Source organism: Oculina patagonica, chromosome 4 (genome assembly GCF_052425735.1).
Source record: "Oculina patagonica isolate OP01 chromosome 4, crgOcupat, whole genome shotgun sequence".
Taxonomy (NCBI): Eukaryota; Metazoa; Cnidaria; class Anthozoa; order Scleractinia; family Oculinidae; genus Oculina; species Oculina patagonica.
The window spans coordinates 19,444,571-19,464,671 of record NC_135761.1 but is presented as its reverse complement, the minus strand read 5'-3'; the positions used below and the strand labels follow the sequence as shown (position 1 = coordinate 19,464,671).

At 34.7% G+C, this 20,101-nt stretch overlaps 1 protein-coding gene and 1 long non-coding RNA gene across 5 annotated transcripts in view; one reads left to right on the top strand and one right to left on the bottom strand.

Annotated features, from left to right (window-relative positions):
* Nucleotides 1-15,725, bottom strand: part of LOC144651857 (uncharacterized) — an 81,344-nt gene extending 65,619 nt beyond the window's left edge. The window contains exons 1-5 of one of the 4 annotated variants that reach the window (XM_078511908.1): nt 15,631-15,725; nt 14,195-14,243; nt 11,151-11,281; nt 10,443-10,778; nt 9,700-10,035 (exon numbers count right to left, since the gene is read on the bottom strand). In XM_078511908.1, the coding sequence (XP_078368034.1) occupies nt 9,700-10,035; nt 10,443-10,778; nt 11,151-11,267 (789 nt within the window). In that variant the 5' untranslated portion in view covers nt 11,268-11,281; nt 14,195-14,243; nt 15,631-15,725. Of the gene's footprint in view, nt 1-9,535; nt 10,036-10,442; nt 10,779-11,150; nt 11,282-12,875; nt 13,265-14,194; nt 14,244-14,324; nt 14,554-15,630 lie in introns of those variants that run through there. The other 3 variants (XM_078511905.1, XM_078511906.1, XM_078511907.1) reach the window with 3 other exon arrangements.
* LOC144652032 (uncharacterized) overlaps nt 1-20,101 on the top strand; it is a 132,114-nt gene that overhangs the window by 85,614 nt on the left and 26,399 nt on the right. The gene's annotated exons all lie outside the window — the stretch shown is intronic.

The following is a 20,101-nucleotide window of genomic DNA, read 5'->3' as shown; positions in this document are numbered from 1 at the left end:
TATTCGCGATGTTATATGTATTAAATATAAACGGATTCTGTGTTTGATCATTCATTTTTGTATCATTAAGAGCCCATATAAAAACATGCCTCGGTTTACGAATAGAAGAAGTAATCCTGAATGTACCTTGACGAGACGCTGTTGATGGAGAAATTTCAATTCTTTCTTTGAGATATGACCATGTATGTGGCTTTAGATATGTTTTAAGATAAATTTGCTCACCCTCAGCATTAAATATCATTTTCGGTACCCATAAAACAAGTCTAGTGACAATAAACCTTCCTGGGTCACCCCCAGCACGAAATATTACATTGTTATCAGTTTCAAGATTGACATCAATGGTTACTTTACCATTGGGTGCTATTTCTGTCTCAAAAGAGTTGAAAAAACCATATCTGTTCAATGGTAGTATGATGTTATTTTCAGCAGCTTGCGTGAGTAATGCTTTTCTTTTTGCGAAACCCTCATTGTAGTTTACATTATCTCCATCAACGAAATTTCTTACTTCATAAGCATTACCAGCGTTGTTTGCACCGTGTTGTACTGCTCTCATTGTATATTTTAGAATCACAGCTCCGACGGCTGTATCAGGGTAATTAAACATGCTTGGTCCGACTGTTTCAGTGTAACTTGATGATAATTCAGTCAGATTTTTCACATTGATAGCATGATTAAGCCCTGGTGTATCCAGAGCATTCACTCCGTTGAATTCAACCTTCAACTGATTGATAAGTGAATAACCGGAATTGACGGTTGCAACCCGATCAGCAACATCATAACCAGTGTTATCCATTTTTGTGATTTTAAAATCGACAGAAAGGTATGAATTATACAAGTCAAAAGGATGAGTTTCACTGCTACTGTCAATGACGAAACGGTATCCACTCTTCTTTTGAAATTGATTGTTTGCAGGTAATGTTATTGGATTTTGTAATTCAAATGAGACATATTCATATCGTTTGCAATATTTCGAACTTCTGAAAGACATTATATAATAATGGTTTACATTATTTTACATGTTGGTTAATTTGTCGAATTCCAGACTGAGAATATCATTCCTCAATTGTTCTTCCGTCTTTTTCGTTCTTTCTGGTTGGAATTTTTTGTTTTCAGGATGTGATTGTAATAAGCTGACGATCATATCTCCCTTATTTTCTGATTCACTGTATTTTTTCAGTTTTTCTGTTTCTTTCTTGGTTGCTTTATTCAGTCTATTTTTGATGATGTTGCCAGTTTTATGTGCAACATGTTGTAATCCTTTTTTACCGGCTTTTTTTGCCAAATCTTTGGTGGTTTTACTTGTCAATGATTTTTTTGCAGTGGAAATTAAACTGTTCATAATACCACCTCCTTTTTGGTGATCATCAACTGGGTCACCGGTTTCAATGTCGATGTAGTATGACATACCGGTATTCATATCTCTCACTTTTCTGATTCTGCTCATATACGAATACGATATATAATATCACACTTCTTTCAACAGCAAAGTCAAGTTAATTGGTATATTATTGAGATGGATAGGGTTGTTCAATCCATCAGTGATATATATCCTCAATTCTTTGATGATGTTGGTATTGATTTTGTTGAAAAGGGGTCGAGGTATTGTTTCTTTTATTTCAAATGGATAAGATATCTGCAAATTGGCAACACTAAAACGATAAAGTACATCACCTTGCGTCCCAGAAACAAGTGAGTCGCTCAGAAGATTGCAATGAATGAAAATGTTATCAACATTTCTTGTTATGTTTGGAGCATTGGATCCGTATTTTGTTGATGTGATGATTTCTTTATTGAAACCAATCAGTTTTGAGAAATCACCTTCTCTGAGATCCAATTGATATTTTTCTTCCAATTCAATATACACCTTCAATAATGATGATGAAAATTCAAGTGAGATACCTTTCCCCTTATCGTTTAAATCACCATTCACTTCGAGTATTTGTGAAATATACTCATTGATGTCTGAATAAGAATAATTACCATCACGGAAAACAATTTCAACCCAATTCGCTCCAGAATCCTTGCTGTATTTTATTTTGTTATTTCCATACTTTGAAGACACATTGAACCAGCTATAAGTCATTTCAGCACTGTAAAGAGCCAAATAATATGTTTTATTCCTGTCTAGGACTATTTCAGGCACATGATTGATGGTAAAATCATGAGACATTGAATCTCTTATACCATCATTGCTATCCAAAAACATAGGGATTTCCATTATATCATTAGATTACATTAATTGAGTCCTGACAAATTTATCGTATTGTGTTTTAGCTATCAAACCTTGTTTGAGTAAATAATCAATGATCTGCCACATTTCATTTCTGAGAACAATACTTGTATTACCAGCCCTTTTGCTTCCAGCCAACAAAGTCAATCTTTTCATCAAATCGTTTGGGTCTGAGTATATCATTGTACCTCCAATCAGTTTTGATTTCCCTGATGATCTATGTTTTGGGATGTTTGATAACATATTGAGATTATTGAATATTTTGATTGCTTTTGATGAATACTTTTTCTTTGGATTAAACCTCTTTGTGATGAGATCAACGAGTGATTTGTCAGCAATGTCTTCATAAACCATTTTACCATCTTTCACGGCTTCGATGACCATTTCATTGATTAATCTTGGTACATTTATGAGTAAACCGCCATACTGTCCATTGTTTATCTTGTAAGCATTCCGCTTCGGCTGTTTGTAAAACCTGATACCATCACCTGATTTTTCCCTCAAATTGATTCCTTTTATAACAGTGAGATATTTTCTCAATATCTCTTGATCTTTCCTTGCGTTATTTTTAATAATCTGATTTGAAGATCGTCTTTTTCCAGAAAGACTAGATATCGCTGATCTGACTTCTTGTTGATCTGGAATATATTCCAAATCAGGATCAAATTTATATTTTTTTATGATATTTTTTTCACCTTCGTTAAAGATATGATCTTTAACAACTTCTTTTTTGGGTACTTCTTCATCTACATCTTCTTCTTCATCTTCTTCAGGTAATATGTCTAAAGTATCAAATTTTGATGGTAAATCACTTAACCAACTTTGAACCCCACTTTGTGAACCAGATGATGAAATTGTTTCATTCAACGCATCAACAGCTGTAATTAATTTTTCTTGTTTTTCATTCAAGTTTTCAATTAATTTATCTTGTTTTTTATCAATGGTTTCTTTCACCTCTTTCTGAGATGTGATAACAGGTTTGAATAATTCTTTGCTTTCAAATTGTCTTGATTGTTTTTCATTCAGTGTGTCTTTTATTTGTTTTCTGATTTGTCTTTTTAAAAGATTATTTGAATAATGCTTCTTCTGATTCTCTCTAAATTTTTCGATATCCATATATAATAGTTTAGATAAATGACAAAATTAATATATCAATTGACATAAATGCTGAAAGACAGATATTTTAATGTACGCAATATATATATTGATGAAGATTCCAAACTATGACAACATCAAAAAAGAAACCCAAAAACGAAGCTTAAATAACTTCTTGAATGAAGAATTCAGAATGCTCATTTGTGGTCAAAGCAATTGTGGTAAAACAAACCTTCTTATGCACATATTGAGAAAACCGCTCGTGTTTTATGACAAGATAATATTTTATACTCCGAATAGACATCAAGACAAAATAAAAGATCTCGAATCATTGATGGATGACATATCAAAAAAGGTTGGTTATGATGTGTTAGAGATTAAGAATGCTGATGAAATAATGGATACTCAAGAATATCCCAACAATAACAGAAAAATAGTGGTGTTCGATGATTTGATAAATTGCTGTGACAAAATTCAATCCAAAATAGCGAATCATTTCACTGACGGAAGACATCATAATATAACTCCCATTTATTTGAGTCAAAGTTACTATGATGTGCCTCAGAAAATAAGACTGAACAGTTCACATATGTTATTATATCCACCAGCCACAAAAAACCATTCCAATCTGATCGGCAAAGAAAATAGAATAGATCCCAATTTATTTGACAAACTGATGCCCTTCGAATTTTTGTTCATTGATAAAGAAAAGAAAAGCTGTAAAAAAAATTTTGATGAAATTGTATAATCAATATATATAATGGTTAGATCATATTGCGTAAAGCAGAAAAAACAGACAGAATGTGTACCAGAAAGTGAAAAATATTTTAAAACCAAAAATGGCCGAACTATGATGAAATGCATATGCTCTGAATGTAAAAGCTTTAAAACCAAATTTGTCAGTGAGAAAAAGGGGCGAGGAGTTGGTGAAACGATTAACAAAAAGGTCGGGGAAAAAATTCCTGGTTTTCAACAGAGCCAAGACATTGCTAGCTTCATTATGCGTATAACTGGTGGTGATAAGGATTTATTTAAAAAGTATTGGTCGGGAGATATCGTAAAAGGCATAGTAAACCCTCGTAGCGGTATTCAAACAAAGAGTTTTTGGAAGCCAGCAGGTTCGTATGCTAACGAAAATACCGATCCAAAATGCAATTACAGTGAATATAAAAACGGTAAATGGATTAATCATTATTGCGATTAATATCTAATCAATATATATATAATGGTTAAATCGTATTGTGTACGTGAAAAAATACAAACTAATTCAGTTCCTGGTTCTGAAAAATATGTGAGAACAAAAAACAATCGTTTAATGCTCAAATCGGAATGCATTTCTTGTGGTATTACTAAAACTAAATTTGTCAAAAGTCAAAGTGGCGGAGCTCTTGCTCGTTATAAAGGCCCTTCTACTGTTGATAAAATAGCCTATGTAGCATCAAATTTTGTAACTCCATCACCTAGCTTTGCTTCAATGGCAAGAATTTTAGCAGGTCAAACTCTCAAAGGTGTAAAAGACAATGTTGATTACTATAAAAAGGGTAAGGGTTTTGATATCCACAAAGCTATTCTGAAAGTAGCTCCAAAAGAAGGCTTTGTTATACCCGGCCATAAATATACCGGTCCCGGGAATCCTCTTGAAAAACAGGTCAAATGGGATCCAAATACTGGTAAAATACTTAAGATATATCAAAAACCAACTGGTAAAACAGATGCTGTATCGATGCAACATGATGTAGATTACAGCGTCTGTGCAAATAAACCCTCAAAAGATCAGGTTAAATGCAAAAACAAAGCTGATAAAAAGATGGTAAAAGCCCTCGATTCTATTCCGTGGAAAGACAGACAATGGGGTCATGCTATTGCTCGTAATACCATTGCAACAAAGGAAAAGTTGGGTTTGGGTGTTAAGCCAAAAAAAACGTAAAAAAACGACAGGTGAAGAAAAATGGCAAGAAAAATTAGCTGATGAATTACATACAGCAATAAAACGTAACTTTACTAAACGACGTGTTATAGTTAACCATATTGATGAAATATGGTGTTCGGATTTGGTAGAAATGCAACAGTTTAGTAAATGGAACAAGGGATATAGATATCTTCTCATGGTACTGGATGTTTTCAGTAAATATGGTTGGATAGTGCCTCTAAAAGACAAAAAAGGTGAAACTGTAACTCAAGCATTCAAAACCATATTCAAAGAGGGGCGTAAACCTCAATATCTTTGGACTGATAAAGGGAAAGAGTATTACAATAAAAATATGAAGGAGCTTTTGGAAAAGAATGGTATAACACTATACTCAACCGAAAATGAAGAGAAAAGTAGCGTATGCGAACGATGGAATAGGACAATTAAAACCCGAATGTGGAAACAATTCACTGCTCAAGGTAATACGACGTACCTCGATATGCTACCCAAGCTGTTAAAACAGTATAATAATACCAAACACTCAAGCATTAAAATGACACCCGTAGAAGCATCGAGGAAAAAGAATGAAGGCTTAGTATATTTCAATTTATACGGTGATATGAAAACATCAAAACAGAAACCGAAATTCAAAATAGGTGATAAGGTTCGAATATCGAAGTATAAAAGAAATATTTTCGATAAAGGGTACACGCCAAACTGGACAGAAGAAATTTTTACCATCGATAAGATACAATACACTAATCCTATTACTTACAAATTGAAAGATCTCAATAATGAAGACATACAAGGAAGTTTTTATGAACCTGAACTGTTAAAAGCAAAACAGGACGTATTCAGAATTGATAAAGTCATTCGGAGGGATTATAAGAAGAAACAAGCTTTAGTGAAGTGGAAAGGATATAATGATGATTTTAATAGTTGGATACCAATGAAGGATCTACAACATATATAAAATTCGTGCTTATTGACTTAGGCATCTTGAATCAATTCTGAGAATAAAAGTTTATTTTATGACAAACGTTTATATAAAAGTTTGTATAAAAGTTTATTGTAATATGATTGGTTAGTTAATATAAACAATAGAACATTCGAATCTATTGTATTGAACCAAATATTATGAAACCATGACAATAATGCAGATGTTTAACCTTGAACTATAAAATATTAATCACCATAATTTTAAAAAAGTCATAAATATATATAAAAAATAACGAATCACAAGAAATATATAACATTAAAAATTTACCATAACTGTCGGTTAAAAATATATAAAAATTTCTAAAGTATATATATAAATGGTTGAAGTTCGAAGATATTTTACTGAAAAAGACAAGATGGATGCAAAAAGAAGGTCCAAGACTTTATATGCATCTAAAAAGGAATGGTTTTGTGTCATTTGCAATAATTATAACTATAAATTATCCGGTAAATGGAGACATCTTTTGACACAAAAGCATATTAATAACAGCATCATTTACAACAAAAAATCAGATTAAACGCACTGTATAAATGATATAAAAAATAATGTATAATAAATATTATAATGACATCAAATTACATCAAAGAAAAATTCGTTGAGATGATGAATATCATAGAAAAACATTGCATTAAAGACAATACACTTTTCTTACAATTAAGTGAAAAGGAACAATCAAATAGATTAGTTAACATTTGTACTGATCTCGGTATTATATCAAATATGATCCTACATAAAAACATGTTCAAAAATCTGATAAAAATACAAAAATATTATATTGAAAATGTAATATAAGACGTTCATTTTAAACGCACTAGAATCCAACTTGATAAAAGGAATAATTAAACGCACTAAGATGCAAGATTTTTAAAAAAGAGTATAAGAGATTTTGAAATAAATTTCAAAAACATCATAAAACTCGGCTTCGCTTGGTTTTCCAGATTGATATTAAAGTTATGATAACAAGGCTTGTTTAAACGCACTGTTTTCAAAATTTTGAAAAAGAGTATAAGAGATTTTGATATTTTGATTAAAGGGTTTAGCAAGGTTTGGTTTTTAAGGCTTGTTTTCTAGGGTTTGAATTTCGGTTTTGGATCCGAGATTTGGTTCCAATATTTGAATCCATTTTTGGATCCAGTGCTGTGAGTAGTATAGGAGTTGGGGATGTATGAGATCATAAAAATTTTTATGATCTCGTACCCCCAACTCCTATACTACTATCAATCAGTGTTGATTCTTGGAATTATAGGCACCTTTCAATAAGCAGAAAGGGTTTTGGGGGAGCAAATTCACGCATTACGTTTTCTGACAGATTATGTTAAGGGTTTCATCCAAGACTCCCGCCATAATTGTTTGCCGCAATTCTAGTTATCAGACGGTAACTTTTTTGACCAGCGTTTATTCGTTCATCAAAAAGGTAAAATTATACTTAATCAGTTTTCAGTATCTTTAAATTTTGAAGAAAACTCAGCTTTTTTAATGAAATATCCGATAAGCGAACGTTATTACTATACTTGCATCTATGCCAGAATCCGGCCGCTGGTAGTACGTTCTCTAAGGTATTAACAAGGGCAGAATAGTAATGTCAATTCACGCAATAAATAGGATAAGTAATAACTGCTACATTTGTTGTAAACTGATTTGTTGGCTTGTCGTTGTTTGGTTTTGCTAGCTTGATTATTTCTATCGATAAGGACCCTTCAATGTTACTTGTAAAAATCACATTAGTTATGCATAAATTAAATTTCTCATCTTTCATTGCAGTTCAAATATCGCAAAAAAAGACGAGGTTCCAATACTCCGATTCATGGTGACTTTTAGTATGTTATTCCTCAATATATGAAAAGTCGAATAAGGCATGTTTTATTTTTGTTGCAATTTGTTTTGGGTTAGACAACGAAATGGCTTATATTGACTGGACTATTAATTCGTTATTCGTCAAGCCTTCACCATACGTTGCGCGCAATGAAGTGTATCTTTTTCAAATTTATCCGGATTAAAGAGGATGTGGACAGGGCCTTTATGTATTCTTCGAAACAATGCAGCTTCAACATTCAAGGAAAGTTTAAACAAGTCGTTCGACAACTATGATTTCAGTGAGGAATCGCCTTAATAAAATAAGATTTTCTTCCATATCTTGAATTATGTCTCAGTTACGCTTTAGTTACAGAAAAAAGGGGGGCACTTGTTGAGGGTCTATTTTCAAAAGTGTTAAACAAAATCGATCATTCAAAACTCCAATATTTGCCAAAAAATGACTTAATAACGCTTGGAAATGTTCTTGGCATTTTGTATAATAACCATTTTATCTATAACGATTCAAGACGTTGCAACGCATACACAAAGCTTTTGTTAAGCTAGTTAACCGCGTTATCAAAAAGCTCCATTTTCGTCGTCCACTAGAGCGTTTTCAAATTTCTTTTTTTTTTTTTCAGAGGGAGTTTTTGAAAAGCTCCGTTTTCGGTGACCGAAAATGCCGTTTCAGTGTGGACGGTTGGCCCTTTCCAGAGAAAAAAAAAATTGCGTTTTTAATCTTACCCGGGTTAGTGCGGAAAGGGCCTAAAAAAAAGTCACATGATCGCATTGGAATACAAAGGTCCAGTCCTATCCAATTTAAGTAAAGTTCAGTGATTGAGAAATATACTTCAAAAATACTTAATAGATAGAAAGTCTCGAGCATATGAAACAATGAAATGTGTAATTTATGGAAAAATTACAACATTTCAAACGACATCCACACAAAACCATCCTCGAGTCGTTGTTTACAAACTCGTTTATTTGGGCCGTCTAATTGCGTTTTTGTGCTCGCTTTTAGCTATATTTTTTTTACTTTCCAAGCAAGACACTTGTCCTTAATATGATGATCTGATGAGAAAGAAAAGTAAAACGTAGCAACAAGGAATATGCTTATAAACCTTATCGGAACCTCCTTAAAGCCTTGTTTTTACGCATTTTATGCATCGGTTTGTTTTTTTCTTGGTGCCTTGTACCGATGAAATCAACAGGTTACCATATGGGCATAATGTCGCAACATAATTATAAAAAATAGTACGAGTTGCCATAATTTTTGCTTGTACACCAAAATAATGCATAAAAATATAGGTCATCCGGTGCTTGTTCATGAGAAAAAAAAATCTCCCTCGCGAGCCAAGCCGTAGAGAAAAAGACGCCATTTTGATTATGTGCGCGCACAAAATTCTACGCACGAAGGATACCCAATACAATACCAAGGAACCACCTTAAAAAACAAAAACACCAAGCAAGCATGTAGAAATAACCACAAGCAACTCGAAACAGGCAGCAGTTTTATAATATTCCTGGACTTTATTTCTTAGCTGATACAGAAGTTTCAAAACTGTCGATACGAACGCTTTTCGACAGCAGTGATGAGTTTTAGCTTTCTTCACTACACTAACGTTTTTCTAGAAAGTCCAGTGGATAACGTGTTTACTGCTGAGCTTTTGGCACCTCTTCAATGAAGATCCGGGACATCGTCGCCCAGCCTGTATATGCGTCAGCATTCTTGTGACCAGTGTTGCAGCTTCCAACCCAGAATCCCACTCGCACCTTTCCTTTGTGAATGTTATTACAGTGACCTTCAATATGGCGGTGACGGTGAAGGTTGTGGTTCTTGCCGGATTGCATGTAGAACGCACCATCAATGGGTCCAGGAGAGCTGCACTCGGCGCCATTGAAGGTGAAATACCAACGGCTACAGCAGTCGTCACAGTTGGAAATCCTGAGGATGCCAGCAAAGTAAACATGGAGGGCAGTGTCTGTGAAGTTCTTCATAAATTCACAGTTCTAGAGATAAAAAAGTCGATCAAAAAGAAAAAGAAAATAATTAGTGTCCCCATTTAGCGTTAGAACGTATTTGGCACTTTAATTAAGTCACTGACTGACTGACTGACTGACTGATTTACTGACTGACTGACTGACTGATTTACTGACTGACTGACTGACTGATTTACTGACTATAGCTGACTGACTATCGGGTTATGTTATGTTTTGTAGATCATAATTTTTAGCGAAATAGAAAGGGAGGAACAAGTGGAACGTTCGCTAATGTTAGCAATAAATCACGTTAAGTTTGTAACAATTATATTGAAACTATAGGATTGTATATGATCGTGTTTAGCGCGGTGTGTTCACCACGCGCCTTAATGGGATGCTTTTCAGTGTTAAATTATAGAGCGACGTAAATTACTTGCCTGGATCACACCTGAGTCTTTGCCATCACTCTTTTTCCATGTGCATTCTCTCCAGTTCATGTGCGAGGAAAGCTGAGGTGTTCCTGAAGTTCCACTGTCACCTTTCTCCCCTCTTTCTCCTTTTTGTCCGGCGGGGCCCTGGACACCAGGTTCTCCTTTTGCTCCTTTCTTTCCTTCTGCACCAGGTGGTCCCTGGGGTCCAGTCTTTCCTGAACTGCCCTGATCTCCTTTGGGCCCCTCACGTCCATCACGGCCAGGTACCCCAGGGGAACCCGGCATGCCATGCGTACCGGGAATACCATTTGTCCCTGGTTGTCCACCGTAACATAACGAGACCTGTGTCGAGAAATGAGAGAAAAAGAAATAAGAAAGAATCATAAAAAGCTATTGCATCAGATAGAATAAGAGAACGGTTAATAACAAAAACAACAACAACTACAAATTTGCATATATATCATGCTAATGTTGAACAAAATATCAAGTCAGTTGATTTAAAAGAATTTAATTTAAGATTGTATGGCCATGGAAGCATAAAATGGCAGCACTAATAATAGGTGGACATTTAAGCATTTTGTCATAAATCATGTTGTCACCGTTGATAATTTAGACTGGGAAAGTTATGGTGTATATTATGAATTTTATTTAAATTTTTCCCACTTTTCAACAAACAATATGAAGTAGATACTGTTCATAAAATCACGAGCTTACTTTATTGTCACTTGGTTTGCTGCTGACATTGTTGGCCGTCGCTGAACCCAAGGTGAACAGCACAAAAAACAGTACACACCACATGATCAGCGAGTTCTTCATGCGAGATGTTCCCATTGGTATTGTTTGGTCTGTGAATACAGAAAATTAAACATGAATCATCGACACTTACAGTACAGTCAATACACTTTAAAACATTTGTGTCATCGGATTCTCTTGTTATTGGAATGATTCATTGTACGTTTATATTGCAATGTTTCTCTTCTTTTTGGACTGCTTAACAAAATAGATTAGATAAATAAATAAAATAAAATAGACGAGGCAATAGCTGAAAAGTAGCGCTGAAACGTATTGTTTAAGCCGGCATTGAGGATTCGGTCCTGAATACTGGCGGGTTACCGAATTAAAACTGTGACTTTTCTTTAAATTCCATTAACGTTTTTTTGTTTAATCTTGGTACGTGTACCAGTACAGAAAGAGATGCATGCTTACGGTGTTCCATATAAATTTTCTAAAAATGGAGCATCAAGCTATTTTTTTAAACTGCATCTCTATCCGATTACTTGGTCACGAATGGAGTATGACTCCAGTATCGAATTAATATCGCGCCTGCCAATGTCTATGGACCTTTCAGGCGCGCTGACTTTAAACGGTTTTAACTTTTTTAAGATTCAACCAAACCCTGCTAAACTTTGCGAGTTTATCTCAAATTTATCTGGGAATAATGTGGTAGGATAGGTTTCAGTGTTGGGAACTTGACGTTACCATGGCAACGACATTTAGCCACCTAAATATTAAAAGATACATTTGTTGGGTAGTCTTAACTCAAGACTTGAACACATCATTTTAACAGAGATTGTAGAACACTATTTCATCTAAGCTGATTGCATTTGGTAAATTTTAGCGAACTGGGACTTAAAACGAATGCTAAACCACACTTCGAAGTATTACACTAACGCGCGCAACATCATACCCTATGGAGCCACCTTAAAAAATGCAAAGTGTTGAAATACGTTACAACACTTTCATTGGTCAGATCATTTCTGAATTTACTAATGGAGCCTGACATGTTTCTTTACTTTGTTTCACAATTCATGTTAAAACAAGTTTTAGAACTAACTACGTGTTGCCAACCAAAAAAACATCATTTACAAAATGCCCAAAGAGGACGAGCCAAAATTTCATTTTGGGGGGGTTACAAAGACTTTGAAAAACACTACAAACAACTATTTTATATCACTATATAGACCATTGCCTACAAATTGTACAAATGCTTCAATCCTTGTTTAAGGCGCTAAATTAACGTTTTCTTTTTTATTCCAAGACTCGCCTAGAAGACATCGTACTTGAAAACATTTTTTTTTTATACGTAGCCTTAAAACATTAACACACGTTGGCTTGGCTGGTTGAAACAAAATAAAATCGTAGTACAGTCTTCTCTTGTCGCTGTAACGAGTTTCTTGTTCAAATAACTAAAATTAATGAAAGAGCGTATCAACAAGATAAGAAAGACTACTGGTCTGCGTACAGTGAGAAAGTAAACAATGATAAAAAAGCTCACACGAATCAGTGGAGTATCGATTACAGCCCCTGACAATGTCTATGGACTTTGCAAGATTTAACCTACTTGTAAATTTAACTAGAAAAGGAAATTAGGCAAGAAGTGTTTCATGTTTCCTTAAATCGTTTGTTAACTTACTATAGCAAGGTAACTGACATCCGTACCTTTACAGTGTCGAAGATTACTAATCGATTAAGTGCCTTCCTGCTTCCTTAAGTTAACTGTACCACTAAGCATCTGAATGAAAATGATACTCCGGCACTATGTCGGAACATTTTATCTTAATTTATTTTGACCATGTTGAAGTTTCGCGTTAAAACGCGTTAACTAACTGATTACGTGTAAAGCATCGAAATACATCTAGTAATTTCATTGGTCAGATTATTTCTTAACTGACCAATGACTATCACTCTGACATGTTAATTTACATTGTTTTCCTTTGACGAGTTTCGTGTTAAAACGAATTTTAGAACTGCCTACGTGTCGCCAGCCAAAATAGATCATTTGTAAACTGCGCAAAGACGAAAAGTCAACATTTCTACTTTTTGTGTTACGGAGACCAAGAATAGTTTAAAATATAGACCAATGCCTATACATTGTGCAAATAAAGGTAATTAACCTGGAAAATATTGTTCGCTTAAAAAGCAGATGCCGATAAAATGGGCTTTTATTAGTTTGCAGTTTTATCAGTTTCATTCTTGGTTTTAAGGTGCTATGGTGGTTTCGGTTTAAGTTTCGTTTCCTTCGAAACCTGGCCTGATGTACACAGTAGTTGATCAAATTTAACTAACTTAGCCTTTCAACATTTACAAACTCAGGTTAGTTTTGTTGAAACAAATCAAAATCATAAGCAGAGTATATACGAGGAAACGAGTACTCGTTTGAAAACTGAAACGCTTACATCGAGCTTCCGACTGCACAAGACAAGAAGGCCAATTTGTCATACAGTTAGAAAGAAACCAATAAATTAAAAACTAAAATTTTCCATTTTCTTTCCTAAAAGGCCGGCTCAGAGTTAAAAAAAAAAATGGAGCAGCATTGACGGTATAAGAACGTGGATAAATTATCCAGACAACCGGATTGTAAATATTGTTTCTTATTTTTTTAAATGTTAAAAAGGAACATTCGATTTAACAATGAAGTAAAGGTGTTTCGGTCGGGCGAAAAAAGTCTTGATTGTTAAACATTTGTACTTCTGTAAAAGTAGTAGCGAATTTTTCTCATTTAGAACCTTTGGAAACTGCGTTTGCGGGATTTTGGACCCATTTTGAATTTCATTTCTGAAAGCCGTAGTTGATAAACAAAACCTACTTTCAAAAACCCATTCACAATATGATGAGTGGAGAATTTAGTACAATACTGACAACTTAAAAATTTAGTTAAATCATTTTGCTTTGCTTTGCCTAGTCGAATTTAAGCGGTAGTGTCTCAAAATGAAAATGAATATTCTACCGAGACTCGTAAAGTAAATCGAACCACTTACCTTTGAAGTAACTCAGCGCCTGTATCGTCTGAATGGAAAAATGAACACGCTAAACGGGGAAGGAGATAAAAACGAGTGTTAGATCTAACATTAAAACGAAGAAAAGAATCCAAAAAATGATAAAACTAACATCTTCAACTTCTGCAATCCTTTCGTGTCCCTGTTCAGAACTGGAATGAGCTACTTTTTTCTTCAGCAAGTAAACTTTTTTGCTTTGTTTATTGATTTAAATTTCCCGTAAGAACAAGTTTGTGAAACAGCATACTTATTAAATTGTTTGTTTTTCATTCTAACAAGCAATGCTATTGGCTAGAACTGTTTGCTTTCTCTGCCTTTTGTCCAATGGAATAACAGCTTATATATCTGCATTTGCTCGGTCTTTTTTTTTTCACGAATGATTATGAGGCACATGTTTCTTTTTTTGAAAGCAATTGAAAACTATTATTTTTTATAAGCTGGACGATAATATTTCTGCAATAAAAAATCAGATAAATAGCACGATCTGTTTTATATAGTCTCTAAGAAAAACTGCTGTTTTAACTCTGCGCCTTTGTTCGAAAAATGTCCGGCAATATCATTTGTTTGGCTGCTGTGAATTTCTAAAATGAAATAAAGTTTCGGTGCATGAAAAGAGTATCAGGTTATTTATATGACTAAGTATTATATGAGGTGTTTATCAAGTTAGCGAAATCTGAGCGAAGCGCAGTTCTTGCTGTAAAACATGAATCAGACGAGTGTTTGATTATACAAGTGCAATGTCTTTGTCCCTAATATGTGTTAAACTGTACACGTACACACTGTTTTATTACAACATTTTAGTCTAAATCATCTTTATTATTTCCTTCACATTTTGGTCTAAAGTAATTTACTGCATAAGAATTGTGTGTCCTTTGAGCTTGTTATAAGGCTTATGTTACACTGTTTTCCACTAAAAAAATCTCTCTTCTAAAGTTAGACCTTGAAAGATAGGGGTTGATCAGAGTCACTCGCTAAACAACTCGAAAAAGCTGGACATGATCTATTAAATCTGTATCGTGGATGATCAAAACATGTCAGTGAAGTGTACGTGTATTTGATGAAATTAACTTGAGCCGGACTAACTTGTTTGACGGAAAATATATCGTCCATTAACAGAAAAAACAACAAAACATTAAACCTAGCAATGCAGAGCCGGAAAGAGATTGTCACATGAACATGAATGTGAATTGCAACTAATCATTGAAATATTAAAAATCTGAGCTGCTAAATTAGTCAAGATTAACGGAACAGTTCAAATTTACGCAAAGGACTGTCTGGAAATTAATTACTTCTTGTTTTCTGAATTTTTTAAGCAACGTCATTTTAAGGTGCGCGCATTAAAAGCCTTTTTCTCTGTCTCTAAAACTGCCAACGTACTTTAGTTGCATGCATCTAAGTTTTAACACTAAATCATTTACCTTTGAATGAACTCAGCGTCTGTGTCGTCAGGCGGGAACAGAAAGCTAAACGGAGGAACAAAAAGAATGAATGTTAGATTTAACATCAAGGCCAGCAAACAAATCAAAAATAAGATAAAAGAACAGCAAACTTACATCGTGACTTCTTCAAGCTAAAAAAATACATCTCAACTGCACACTGTTCCTCTATTTGTTTAGTGAGGTTCTCGTCAGAACAGGTTTGTGAAAACAACAAACATATGTACACAACGCAATATCTATTTTTTTTTCTAACAAGCAATATTATTCGCTATCTACATTGTACAGTTTGTTTAGTCGTCGATTTGTCCAATAGGATGACGCCTTTTATTCTTGTCACGTCAGTTACTGCTGCTATGCAATATTCAAACAAACCAAAGCCATCCTCAACAATGACTTTCTGTTGCGAAAGAAAAAAAATAATCGTGTCCTGGATTATAAAAAAAGGCTAGTTTCTAAAACCTAAGGCCCAAGTAAATAATCTTTGGAACATTACTAGATAATTATTTAATTTCTTGTTTACAGGCGATTTCATCCATCAGTATTCTAACTGCAAAATTTCGATCTAGAAATATGATTAAGAGTGCGTTCCCTTTATTGTCTATAAACGTGAACCCTAAACAGCGTAGCTTTACATTTCAAAACAGGTCTACCTCAACTAGAAAAATGCTTTATTTACTGAGACAGACATTTCATTTGACTGTTCACATGGAAATCAACTAACTTTGGAAGCAGATGGAAACTAATATTTTTTCCCATCTTGCTTTTCTTATAATGAGGTGCAAGTTTCTGCTCAGTCGCGATATTCGTACAAATGTCGCCAGCTAACAAACCGCAGTAACTTGCTAGCGTTTTTACTCGTGACTGTCATTCATATTTCTTCTATCGTGAATATTTCGGTTCTGTTTGTGTTTGTTTGACACGGAAACGTTTTTGTTGTTTCTTTTCCTTTACTAAATTTGATGTGACAAAGCAACTGTAGACTGTGTAAAAATGTATCAATGGATAGAATCCTCGGTCGAAGAAGTTACCGTGAAATCACAAAGATTGATCAATGGCTTTGATTTGCAAGCAAAGAATTTTATGTTTACAAAATCACAAAGGTCATCTTCTTGCGTTCATTGATTTGAAGATCTCGCGCCTCCACAAATTGTAAGAATTCAGCTTAGTTAATTCGTCTCTTCTTCCGGACATTGTGCGGTACAGGTAATGATATAAAACGAAAGAAAGAAAGCGATTGATTAGACATTAAGGTTGTATGGCGTCTACCAGCATAAACAAGTGCCGTTCACTGTTTCCTCATTGTGACGTAGAAATTGCAATTTTCAGCATTGATCAATTGCAAGGAGGTTTTGTCGTTTCGCACTGCTTCATTCAAAGACATATTAAAACATACGAAGTTGTAAAACGAAATACGTACACGAATTAATATATACTGTAAAAAAAAAACGTCGATTTATCCTTCATCCATAATAGACCTACTGTGCTCATTCCAGCACACACATTAAAACATTCTGTGGTCTGAAAAAATTTAACTTAGCGAAACTCTGTAAACTTACCTGAACCATAGTTACCAACAATGTCGACGTCTGAACTCTAGGAAAGAAAAAAAATAATAAGTCAATGTGTGTTCAGTCCAGATGGGCCTGATTATTCACCAGACTTGCTGGGTGCATGACTATGTTTTAAGCCTTATTCAACAAACGAACACTTATATGTCGAATGTTTAGACACTAAAAAACTTCATTCATGAAAAACGAAATCCTAAAAGGGGATATGTGTACTGGGAGGTGTAACTACAGCGGAATCTCGATTTCCCGGACTTCTCGATTACTCGACTGAAATAAAAGAGGTCTCCCTGGCTTCACTTAGACTGCAGTTACAACCCTGCTTTCTCGAACCGATATTCGTTTGCCTTGATGGAGATTCGATAAATCGGGATTCCACTGTCCTGCCATCTAACGCAATATTCACCGATCTAGCGACCAAACTACGTGCTTACTATACTGCCTTGCAAGGTAATGTTCACCGATCTATTTTAGATCACTGTTATATGATGGCAAATTTGTTTACAAATTATTTAAACATCCACGCTCGCCAAGCTACGCACTTATTGTTCAACAGAAGAAACAGAAAATCACTTGAACTAAAAGGGTAGTCAATGATCGTACCTGTAAAGACTCTCTGAAGTCTTGATAAGGATACATCGAACTTCGCGCTTGGAAATTTTTTTCTTCCATTTTGGTTTTATAACTTTGACTTAGAATCTTGTTCCTACCAGTTCGTCGTTGAGCACGAATGCATTGTTGTTAACTGTGTATTATGACATTTTTGACAAAAATGTTTGCGATAGCACTTCTCTTCATCCAATGAAGAAGGTGATTTTTGGTTTTGTGTCATTAAACGTGAAGACGTCAAGTTATTTGAAAAAAATAAGATTTGGTTAACAATGACCAATGTTAAGTTTGTTTGATATAACACTTTTCCTACCTTTCAATTATTCAAATTAAACGGCTTGTTTGTGCATTTGTAATCGCGAACACTGCGATGTTAATGTAATCAATACAAACAAACTCTTTGCAGACTCTGAGCTGTCATAAGTTTTATATTTAGTTTTTAGTTTTATATTTTAATTTATCGAAACGATAAGATAAATAGAAAATGTTCATTTAGAGAAAGAAAGAAAGACCCATTCCGATACCATCGTCCGTCATTGTATTACCCGATGGATGTGTAAGGGGAACTAATCAGGGCAGAATATATTAATTGTAGAGACTGCGTACTTGTGAACGATCACAAATGAAAATCATCAAGCTCCAGGACAGAAACAAAAGCTTGGGTATCAAGTAAGGCTGTCTGCAGAAAGAATCTTGGCTCGCGTGAAGAGTTTTACACGTGCGTGACAGGCGAAAAATGTCAAGTACATGTATACTTCCTCTCGTGGCCTCACTGAGTCAATATTTTGATCAGTGGCGAATATTTGAGTTTTTGTAGAGAACGACAGTGAATGTATTCCACTCTCTCAAGTTTTATAACTTTAGAAAGATACACCGAACCGCGCGCTTTTAATTTTTCTTTTATATACGAAACGCTACCAAAGTTGTTGAAATCTATTTGCTGAAACTTCATATTTTTCCTTACTTCTCTATTAATTGGTTTCACCTGCCGTTTTATCCATTTTAATAATTGAGATATCGATAAACAAAATGTCTTCGGTCTAACCGAAAAAGCAAGCCCAATTTGAGTTTTGAATGATCTAGTTTGTTGAACACTTTTGAAAATAGACTCTTAACAAGTGTCTGGTTTTCTGCTTACTAAAGCGTGGCTGTGAAAAACAATCCATCATAAGGGATGGACCATTATATTTTTGAGGGGGGGGGGGGGGGGGTTGGGCAATTTTGTCTTATTACGAATTTTTTTTTCTCCTTTGGGCTGTGCAAGAATTTTTTTTAGCACCTTAAGGTTGTGCACGATTTTTTTTTCTTCGGTTTTTCAGTCTTCATATTTATTAAAGTATCACCAAAAATGAGCATTTCATGAGGTATACAAGTATGAAACAGAAAATGGTACATGTACCTCAAGCACTGCTTTCTCTCCAGGATGATACAAGCTGCATTTAGTCTATTCAGTGTTACATGTTGAGTTACAAAAATAAATGAGAAATTCTATTCAGCTGAATTTCAAACATTTATTAAGCAAGGTGTAGGGAAGATTGAACATTTACAGGATATAGACAAGGAAGATGCGGCAGAATTTGGGTTAAGTAAAATCCAGCTAAAAAGGTTGAAACGGGAGCATGCTCTTTGGAACGCAGAGAAAACAAAAAGCGCACCATCAAATACTACATGTAGTACTGGTACCACATCTTACAAGACGTCCAGTTCCTCTGTGGTGCTGTCCTTACGGCCTGGATTTAAGGACTTTTTTAACACCAGAGATGGCCAAGGAAATATCGTGGTTTCTGCAAAAGCCTTGAAGGTTAAATACAAGAACCTCTGGTATGATAACCCATTGAACCCGTTTCAAACATTCTCTAATACATTTATTTTACAAATGGCTGAATACAGGATGCAGTTTTCAAAGTCCCTTAGAGAATGCGAACTTTGGTGTGAGCCAACAGCGAACTTCCCTGATGATTGCTGCTGCACAAAAGTGTGAATTATCAAAGTGGACCCCATACTTCAGAAGCCAAAGCGTTTGGGGGCTACATCAACAGATGTGCGAGCGAAACCCTGAAGTTCAAAGTTGCTTGGAGGCTGAAGATGGGCAGGAAGTCCCACGATAATGTATGTACGATTCGCTTTGCAAATTTACAGAGGGCATTGAAAAGGCACATACTTTCGCAAAGGAAGCAAAGCTAAAGTGTGATGAGCAGATTGCATTGTGTGGCACCCCTTGCAAAGAAGGTGAGCATGTATGCACTTACTATATAAAATATCAGTTTCTATGTATC